At 41.3% G+C, this 11161-nt stretch overlaps 1 protein-coding gene across 1 annotated transcript in view; it reads right to left on the reverse strand.

Annotated features, from left to right (window-relative positions):
• SVEP1 (sushi, von Willebrand factor type A, EGF and pentraxin domain containing 1) overlaps positions 1 to 9583 on the reverse strand; it is a 190062-nt gene extending 180479 nt beyond the window's left edge. The window contains exon 1 of the mRNA XM_065947403.1: positions 8537 to 9583. Coding sequence (XP_065803475.1) covers positions 8537 to 9073 — 537 coding nt within the window. The 5' untranslated portion in view covers positions 9074 to 9583. The remainder of the gene's footprint in view (positions 1 to 8536) is intronic.
• Between the last annotated feature and the right edge of the window lie 1578 nt (positions 9584 to 11161).

The following is an 11161-nucleotide window of genomic DNA, read 5'->3' on the forward strand; positions in this document are numbered from 1 at the left end:
GTTGTGAGAAATCACACCCAGAGTCATTACACATTCCAGTCTGTCAAGAGTAAGGCTCCAAACTCAGAGTTTTTAAAAAATGCTAGCTCCTGATTTTAAAATGCCTGCCAAAATTAAAACATATATTAAATATGCATGTATATTTTAAAATACACAAATACACACACACACACACACACAGGTCATATATATATCTATCTCTCACACATATTGAAGGCCAATTGAAAAGCACCCATGGAATGAATATAGCTTTAAAGCCACAGTGTTTGTCTTCTGGTTTAGACTGGCATTATATCTTCTGTAACACTTTCAAAGCTCTGGAGATGGAATCCCCTGCTTCCCCCTGGCATCTGATGCAACTCAACACATGAAGGTAATATAGTAAGATGTGGGTGGGGGAGGGGGGAGAAAGACCAGATGACAAATCAGATGTCTCGATTGACTCTGCCTTTGGCATTTACATAGCCTTGTAAGTAGCATTTAGTTACCTAACCTCTCCTCGTATCCATGTCTTTTCTGTAAAACTAATTCTGTAAAATCATAACATAAGAGTGCTTTGTAAATTACAGTTCGCTTTACACATTAAAGGTATATCTGGTCAAGAATGAATACATTTAACAATTCTCCTTCATGGTCATTGTTAAAAGAAATCCTCTCTAGCACATTTTTACCAGAGGACACCGGGGGAGGCTTTCCTATCTTTTGACCACAGAAGTGAAGTAGAAAAAGCAGCCTACCCTTCCTCTGTGTTTAAGTATTAAGTCATTGACCAAGTATCTTCATGATGCATTTCAACCAAACGTCATAGAATACTGGTAGCCAATAGTCATGTGTCTTTAACAGTAACACAGATACACCTTCTGAATACATTTCACAGTGCCCTGTATGCTGGGAATAAGAAAACGAATAAAATATGCAGATACTAGACTAAGAAGAAACTGGAATTCAATATTTGATCATTATTTGTGCACATGTCCCTCTCCCTCTCTTCCTCTTCCTCTCCTCCTCTCATGATTTTCAGTACCATCTTTACCTGGGAAATATATAAGAGGTCTGGATCAGTTTAAGCACTGAGGCTCCATTCATGCATTCATTCACATGTCTAACGGACTGACGGGATTACAAAAGAAGCTCCTAGAGAAGGCCAAGGCAATATGAAAACTGTTTAAAAGTTTAAGAAGCACAAAAGAGAGACCATTTTCAGAGGCCCATTTAGAAAGATCATCTTTCCAGCATTAGAAAAGAACTTAGCTCCCTCAACAGTGAGAAATTCATGACATTTAAATCAAGGGCCTCTGATTCTGGAGCAGCTGAATCCACTGCAGACTGAATGACTCCCTCCCACCCTTTCCAACAGGGAAGGAGAACCTATACCGTCCTTATTCCTTCAGCATTCAGGTCATCAGAAAGACTGCTGCACAGACTATTATTGGTTCATTGTATGAAAATAAAATAGTTCTAATTTTATTCATCAGAGTTTTCATCTACTAGCCTCTTACACAACTCCAGGTTTTATCAGAAACATAAAAGCAGATACTTTTTTCCTACGAGACTGAGAGCAGAATACTCCCCAGGTAAAGACGTGAACATGCACCAGTGTGGACATATAATGCTGATCTCCTTTCCTTGAAGCTAGAAGGAGTCTTTGCCTATCTATTCCCAGTCTTCTGTCCCTCTAAAGCACAGATTTTTGGAGAGGCAGCCTATTCCCCACCAGAGGATCATATTTCTGGAACTCTGGAGCAAAAAAAGAACTTTTTTTCAAAGGAAGCTCCATACTATGTTTGTATAACAGATAGCCAAAGTGAAGTGGAAGGAGGGGCTCTGATTTTATTATAATGTGAAATGCTTAGATGATGAAGAATTTTGCATGCAGAAAGGGGTCAACCCAAAAATACACACTTGAGGAAAGGCAATTTATAAATGAATGATGGAGAGAAAAACCAAGAAGAAAGGTTGTTCTGAAATAGTCATCCCTTGGAAAGGAAAAGCTAAAGAGCATTTCATTTATTTTTTAAAAGACTTTCATGTAATTAAGTTCAAGGTGCTAAATCTTTCCCCTATTCTATTGATTGTGTGTCTGGAAAGATCTGTACTTACTGCCAATTTCACTGCTTTTGTCCTGTACTCTTTGATAACTGTTGGGTGTGGTCCCCAAGAAAAAAATATCTACACTGCAGTTCATCCATTCAAATAAAGTGCGTCCAAGCATATATTCTCTCATTAAGTGGTACAATTCTGACACCCTATAAAAAATGAAGCAACACTGTTATCTTTTTTGTTTTGTCAATCATATGTACTGACAGCTAACAGCAAATTTCAAGTTGGTAAAGAAAATTCTCCATCTCGAGATTTTATATAAGAGGAATAAGATGTCTGAATTGGGAGGGTAGTCATGTACTTGCAAGCGTGTCAATTTGTGTATGTTTAAGTGTTTGCATATTTGTCTGCCTGTGTTTGTGGCTGTGGATAGCTGTGTGGTCATTCAGTTTCAAACGGAAAAGATCTGAAAAGCTCATTTTCCTGGGGTTTTAAGGTTTGAAAAACCTCAAAAATGTACCTGTGATTTCCAATTTCACATCAAGGCTAGATCACAATCAATTCCAATATCAACATTCTATGCACACAGAGGAACCTAAAAAACTGTCTCATCTCCATGAAAAAAGTCTCAATTCCCAAATCAAACCGCACAGCTTATCATTTTCAAACTAATCTTGTGATAAAACCAACTTTGATCCCTTTGCCAAAATTCCCACTGAAACTTCTCCTAATGCCATTTCTAAACACTGATCATCTTCTATCAAATTTTCTTCATGAATATCTCATTTAATTAAACCTAAGCATGCTCATCAGAGGCCTGGCAAAGTTACAACAATGACATGTAGGTTGCCAGGTCAGACAGGAACTGAGTCCAGCTGACCCTCTCCTGCACCTTCTCATAACCCAACCAAAATGAGAGAAGGAAAATACAGTCAAGGGAAAGTTCAGTTAACACAAACGTTTGAGAAATCCCTGCTTGTTGGATTACAAATGGATCCAGACTGAAGAAAGGCACTGGGAGCCCTTTGGCAATTCTACTTTCCAAGACAGGATGTAGTATTTGGAAGGAGAAGGCTGAAGACAGAGTAGGTTTTGAGGAGAGCAGTTCGTACTCGACTCATTATGCATTTAACTGTTTTGGATCAACAATACTGAGAGGCCCTGGGCAGACCTGGCCAAGCCAAACAGAGGAGCTGGTCTGTGGCAGGTTCTTCCTGATGCTGCGAGGTTCTTCTCCACTAGGAGTGGAGGCCAGCAGAAAACTGAGCCTATAAAACTGAACCCTGCCTGGGGCAACTATTAATAGTTCAATACACAGGGAGCATCTTTAGTGAGTTCTTTTCTCTTATAAAGGCCTTTCAAACGTCACAAGACAGGGAAAAAAAAACCACAAATAAAAAGTAGATTCAACACACTGATAAAATGGTAGATGCTGTCATCATAAACAAAATTCAAAGGCAAGTGAAGCACAGAGAAAAAATACTTGCCGCAGACTTGGGGACAGAAAGGTTAATATTGTTAAAATTTAAAAGAGTATTTACAAATCACTAAGAAAAAGAACCACTTTCAAATAAAAAATGGTTAATAATCCCAAAGTATTTTAATATGAATTTTTCAAAAAAGCTATATATGGCCAGAGTATTAAAAAAGTATGAAAAAAAGTGTTCAACCTCACTAATAAGAAAGGGCAATATAAAAATGAGATTCTATTTTTCACATATAAATTAGAGGGTCATGTTCAAATGATACTAACCTGTGTTGGCTGCATCCTAGATATGGACCTAGGCAAAAAAGGACTATAATCTGGTAAGAGTATAATCTGGTACAAATTTTCGGCAGAGCCACTTTGCACAGATATCAAAGGCCTCAAAAACAGGCATCTTCTCTGAAGGAATAATACCCACCAGTTCAGAAATTTGTATTCAGGAAATTATGAGAGATACGAGCAAAGATTTGGTCTCACTGTGTTGCTCTTAACAGCCTGTGTGTATGTTAATCGCTCAGTGGGTGTCTGACTCAGTGAATCCATGGACTGTAGCCCACCAGGCTTCTCTGTCCATGGGATTCTCCAAGCAAGAATACTGGAGTGGGTAGCCATTTCCTTCTCCAGGGGATCTTCCTAACCCATGGATCGAACTAGGATCTCCTGCACTACAGGTGGAATCTTTACCATCTGAGCCACCAGGGAAGCCTGTAACAGCCTAAATACATGATAATAGGTAATTAAATGATAGAAATAAATGCACATCCCGTAATGGAATACTGTGTGGCCATGAAAAATGATAAAGTAGAAATGTATTTCTTATTATGTTAAGAAGACTGCAAAATATGATGGAAAAGTTAAAAAAGAGAATATACAATATGATGCTTTTTTTGGTAAACATTATTTATACATGATATATGTATATGTATGAATATATACCTATCACCTGCTGCTGCTGCTGCTAAGTCGCTTCACTCGTGTCCGACTCTGTGCGACCCCATGGACGGCAGCCCATCAGGCTCCCCCGTCCCTGGGATTCTCCAGGCAAGAACACTGGAGTGGGTTGCCATTTCCTTCTCCAACGCATGAAAGTAAAAAGTGAAAGTGAAGTCGCTCACTCGTGTCTGACCTATTACCTAGACAACTGCAAAAAGATCAAGATGGATATGTGCCAAAATATTACAGTGCATTTTCAGAAAATTTTCTGATTATTTTATCTTATAAGATAAACACTTATTATAAAACAAAATGTGTTTTTAAAAAGTGAATCAAAGAGAAAACAAGCATCTAGATATAGAAGTCATGTTTAAAAAATCAACAATGTTTCTTTACATCAAGAATAATTATTTACCTGCTCATATAACTCAGTAACAAAACAAAATCCAATCCAATTGAAAAGTGTGCCAAAGACCTAAATAGGTATTTCTCCAAAGACATATAAACGGTCAATAGGCACACGATAAGACACTCATCATCACTAATCGTTAGAGAAATGCAAATCAAAATTACAATGAGGTAACACCTCACTCCAGTCAGAGTGGCCATCATCAAAAAATCTACAAATAGGTGGCATTAGTGGTAAGAGATGTGGGTTGCACATCTCTTATGACATAATAGACATAAGAGATGTGGGTTGGATCCCTGGGTTGGGAACAATCCCCTTGAGGATGACATGGCAACCCACTCCAGTATTCTTGCCTGGAGAATCCCACGGACAGAGGAGCCTGGTGGGCTACAGTCCATGGGGTCACAAAGAGTCAGACACGACTGAAGTGACTCAGCGCAGCACAGCAAATGCTGGAGAGGGCATGGAGAAAAGGGAGTCCTCCCTCACCACTGGCGGGAATGTGAATCAGGGCAGGTGCTATGGAGAACAGAATGGAGGCTCCTTAAACTAAACACCGAGTTGCCATAAGATCCAGAAATCCCACTCCTGGGCATGTACCCAGGCAAAACTATAATTTGAAAAAATACATGCACCTCTGATAGTAGCACTATTTAGAATAACCAAGACACAGAAACAACCTAAACATCCATCAACAGATGGATGGATAAAGAAGACGTGGTACGTGTATACAATGGAATATTACTCAGCCACAAAAAGAGATGCAATAATGCCATTTGCAGCAACATAAATGGACCTGGAGCATACCGAGTAAAGTTAGTCAGAAAGAGAAAGACAACTACCATATGATATCACTTATACATGGAATCTAAAATACAACACAAATGAACATGTCTGTGAAACAGAAACAGACTCACAGATATAAAAGGAAAGACTGTGTTTGCCATGGGGAATGGAAGTCAGGGAGGGAAGGACTGGGAGTTTGGGATTAGCAAATGTAAACTAGCATATATATGATGGATTAATAATGAGGTCCTACTACATAGCATAGGGAACTACATTCAATATCCTGTGATAAAACCATAATGGAAAAGAGTATGAAAATAAACGTATAACTGAGTCACTTTGCTCTTTATCAGAAATTAACACACTGTAAATCAACTATACGTCAATAAAATTTTTTTAATTAAAAAAAAATAATTGTTTAACATTTAATTTGAAAAGATGCTATTCATGATAGCAATATTGAATAGAATACATTTCAGTCTAAATTTGAAAAATATATGCAGGACTTAATTACTAGAAATCTACAACTTTATTGAAGGGTATGAAAAGAACTGGTTAAAAATGGACATACTATAGTCTTGACTTGGAAGGACTATAATTATAAAATGTAAATAATGCCCAAGTTAATTCTATATTTTCTATATTGAAATCAAAATCTTGGCTGGTTTCATTTGGAATACATGAAAATGAATTAAAACTTCATATTAAGTAATAAATATATAAGAACTGACTTAAAGAGAAAAAAATAAGAAAATGGAGACTTCTCATGATGTGGTATTTAAATAGATTGTGAAGCTATAATAGTTAAATCACTTTTGTAAAGCTTAAAATTAATAGATAATAGGATGAACTATCCTATCATCCAGGATAATAAAAAATTCATAGAAAGCCGGGAGAAGCTCAAATACCCATAAACTTTTAGTATATGACAAAAGAGGCATTCAATTAAATTGGAAAAGGATGAATGGCTAGTAAACACATGATGCTGGGGAAACTGGTTAACTATTAAAAAATAAAATTAGACATCTTTGTCATACCATACATTAAAATAAGCTCCTGATAGATTAAACTGTGAGATGGGAAAATACTTCTCTGATATGGGAAATGAGAAAGCCATGCTAAGAATATAAGCAAATGTAGGATCTTAAAGACAAAGTTTGATAGATTTGACTGTATACAAATTTAAATCATCCATTTAACCACACTGTGATAAACAAAAGAAAAAGGCAGTGAACTGGAAAAACATTTGCAGCATATATACAAATAGTTACCAGTCTTACTATATGAAGAGACTTTACAAATGATCAAACCAACAAACAAACATAGTTGCAAAATGGTCAAAAAACGATGACCAGGTAATCATCAAAGGAAAAATACAAATGTCCAGTAAATGTATTAGAAAATACTCATTCCATAATAAAATGAAAACAATTGAATTCGCTAAAATGATACCTCTGCTCACCTACCAAATAGGCAAAGACATTAAATATATTGGCACATGTTACTGGTGACCCCGTGGCAAAATTACTGCTGTGGTACTCTGCTGAGGCGAAGTGAAAGTCATTCAGTTGTGTCCAATCCTTTGGGACCCTATGGACTATACAGTCCATGGAATTCTCCAGGCCAGAATACTGGAGTGGGTAGCCTTTCCCAGCTCCAGGGGAATCTTCCCAACCCAGGGATCAAACCCAGGTCTCCCGCATTGCGGGCAGATTCTTTACCAGTTGAGCCACAAGGGAAGCCCAAAAATACTGGGGTGGGTAGCATATTCCTTCTCTAGGGGATCTTCCAGACCCAGGAATACAATTCGGGTCTCCTGCATTGCAGGCAGATTCTTTACAAACTGAGCTATGGGGTGGGGGCGGGGGGAGGGAAACTCTGCTGATAGGAATGTAAATCTATACAACCCAAGGCAGACCTGGACAAAATGTATCAAGTAGTTTACAGATGTTCACATCTCTTAATTTAGCAACTTTACAGAAATTCTTCCTAAGGAAGTAATCTTACTATAAAGGGGTCTATAAATATTTGTGTTTACAAAAACCTGTGTTCAACAAGAGGTGACAGGTCAAATAGATTATAGACTATAATAAACTAGCAAGTAAGGTAGGGATATAATAACTACATTATATTAGATATATAATGATATAGATGATTTCATGACATAAGTGAAAAATGTAGGTTACAAAACTGCAAGACACTAGTTTGTTTTAAAGTATGAGCAGATGTGCATACTGGGCAAATACTCAATAACATGTAAACAGTGGCTTTTTAAGGGTGATGAGATTAGAGGGTCTCCCCCCCTTTTCCTCCTCTGGTTTCATTCATTCCCCACACACTGGCTTGCTATCGTATGCCCAGCATCTCTATATGCTCTAAATTTTCTTCAAATAATATGCATTACACTGTAATAGAAAAAGTTAAATTTTGGCAAAGTAAAAGTCCAGCATCTAAAACTGACTTCCTTCCTTTAAAAGTCTGGTAAAGGACTCAGAGCAACGAAGTGCATATTGAAAGTATAAAATCACATCCCAAAGAACTGGGGAAATGTTCAGGTCACTCCACCTCTTACCTTTAGCGACACTTCCTAAAACATACTCACCTGTTACAGTTTGCCCACAGTTTGTTCCTACGGCAGTGAATGTGAACAGTATCTCAAGGACTCCTTCCTAATAGAGTTCTCAAAGACCACTTAATGAGCCTGACATCTCCTTAAGCCTTTAAAATCCATCCCTCCAAGGGAACCCCCTCCCTCCCACAACAGGATAGGTATGATTCTGACTCTGGAGATGGGGACGCTTGACTTGGGGTGCTATGGCTGGCCCGAGGCTGAGCCCGGCTTAGAGCCGGGCAGGCGGTGGTGGGTGGGAAGGGCACCTTACCGCGGCTTGCTGGAAGGCGCCTTTGGTGTAGGTGCCACCGCCTCGGTAGGTGATGGCCGGGATCTCGCGGCTGAGCAGCGCGCACTTGTGTTGGTGCGCGCGGCGGGAGGAGATGTAATCGACGCGCGGCACCACGTTGTTCTTGGACGAGAAGGTCACGATGGCCACGCGCGTGGCCGTGGGCACCACGGGGAAGTCGGACAGCAGCTTGCGGACGAACTTGAGCTCGCTGAGGAAGTTGGCCTGGCCCACGCTGGACGACTCGTCCACCAGGAAGACGAGCTCCAGGCGCTCGCTGAGCTCCCGCAGCCGCCGCACGCGTCGCCGGAACGCCTGGCCCAGCCGCTCCACTTTGCTCTCCGCGGCCGCCGCGTCCTCGCTGGGCGCGGGCGGCGCGGGCAGCCGCCCGGGGGCTCCGGGCGCCGCCTCGGGGAAGAGGCGGAAGCTGAAATTGCGCGACGGGGACAGCTGCTGAAAGGTCGCCCAGCCTGAAACCAGCGCCAGACCCCAGCAACAAAAGGCCAGGCGCGCCCACATTGCGCTGGAGACGGAGCGGCCGCCCCGGAGCGCAGGCGTCTGCCCGGCGCGGAGAGATGCTCGGGCGCCGGGGTCGCCGAGGGGCGTGCGCGGCGCGGGGCGTGGGACGGCGGCCGCGAGCCTCAGCGCTCTCTCATCTGACACTGGGGACACAGCCCAGACTCCTCCGGCAGCCCGAGGGTGAGGGAAGGAAGGCGCGCGCTCGCTACCCCTCTCGCTCCCGTCTTTTCTCTCCTCCTCCTCCTCCTCCTCGCTCTCCCTGAAGCCTATAAAATGTTTGAAGGCAAGGGGGCAGTCAAGAAGAATCTCCCGCTTCCCTCCTTCTCTCCCCCCTCTGTCTCTCCCTCTCCCCTCGCCTTCCTCTATCTCTGCCTCTATCTCTCTCCTCCCCCTTCTCCTTCTCCTCCCGGGTTCAAGCCAAAGACTCTCGGAGATTCCTTGACACCAGAACCCCGCGTCTGTCAGCCTGTCAACATTCCCGCAGCAAGCGCACCAGCGCCGAAGCCCTGATTGATCCCATATGTCTGGCAGGAGCCGCAGAGGAATTCACTGGAGATGGATCCAGATACCGAGAGTGCCACAGTAATTGGAAACACTTTGTAGAGGAAAACACACACGAACTGGCCAGGGAGTTGAAAGCATCCTTTGAAAATTGCTTGCTCACCTTTTGTGTCTCTTTCCCCTTCTCCGGAGAAGCCTCAAAGCCTTCTCCAAGTGGGTGTTTTATTCGACTTTTGTGATGGGGCTTTCTGATCGGTGGGAGGTGTGCGTGTCCTCTTGAGGGTCCCCTCCGATCACAATATATAGGGGTTGCATGTACCCCCATGCAGCCGATAGAATGACTGTCATGGCACTGCACACTTGCATTTATTTATTCATCCATTTGGTCACCCCTTCATTCAGCAAATATTTTTGAGCACCTGTTGTGTGCAAGGACACCTGGAATATAAGGGAGAACACAAATTGACATAGGTCTTGTCCCTAAGAAACTTACAGGGTAACAAGTGAGATGACCATTAATCAGGTATTTCAGAAATAATGTATATAATTATATCTGACCATGCTAAGTTCTATGAAGATCTTAGGCAGATAGACTTGACCTTGGAAAGGTCAGGGAAGCCTTCACTGAGGACGTGAAGTTTGTGCTGAAATCTGATGATGAGTAAGAGTTTCTATCCCCCAGTCCTCTTTCATATGCCCATGACCTGTTTCAACAGGTGAGACCCATAGAGGCGTACCTCCTTGACTTTAAATGGTATCTAACATATAACTACATACCTACGCAGGTTGCCACCTAGGGGTAGTTATTTTTCTAAAACAAACCCTGAAAGGGGTAGTGCAAGTGCAAAGGAGGAGTAAAACCTTTGCAAAAGTAATTCTAGTGAGGAGTCAGGAGCCTTGTGCAGATACGTTTCTGCAATTATATAAATCACCTGAACCAAGACACTTCCAAGTCTTAGCTTCAGTTTCCGTATCTGTCTCATGATGGAAGTCAATAATCTCAGAATTTCCATTATCCCTAATATCAGATGATTTAATGAAATACCTTCACAGTGTATATAATGGTTGAAGTTTTAGGGCTCTGGAGTCCGTTTGCCTGGAATGAAATCTTGACTCCGCCATTCAGTAGCTGTGTGACCTTGACATCAGTTTGCTCATCTGTAAAATGGAGTAATATAATAGCATATTAGAGTTATTGTGAAGACATCATACAACGTTCTTGGACTAGCACTTAGGATATAGCATGTAGTCTACAAATGCTGATTGCTATTATTTCCACATTTAATAATGAATACTCTTCAGATCTTTATTTTTCTAGTAATATTTCTTGACCATCTACCATGCCAGAATAGTAGATACTGAGGTATTAAAGCTGAATAAGACTCAGTTCCAATCTTCCAGAAGTTCAAAGGCTATCAGAAGAGGGAACAGACTTTGCAAACAATTATAGAGCAGTAGGATGATTGCCAGGATGGGGAATAGGGAGCAAGAAGAAAAAATTCTCAGTCGTCCTGGATCTTCCTGGGGAATAAGCACGACCTCATTTGAGCTGAGACTTTTGAAAAAGAGAAAGTCTGCCCAAATTTC

This window comes from Muntiacus reevesi, chromosome 10, assembly GCF_963930625.1.
Source record: "Muntiacus reevesi chromosome 10, mMunRee1.1, whole genome shotgun sequence".
Taxonomy (NCBI): domain Eukaryota; kingdom Metazoa; phylum Chordata; class Mammalia; order Artiodactyla; family Cervidae; genus Muntiacus; species Muntiacus reevesi.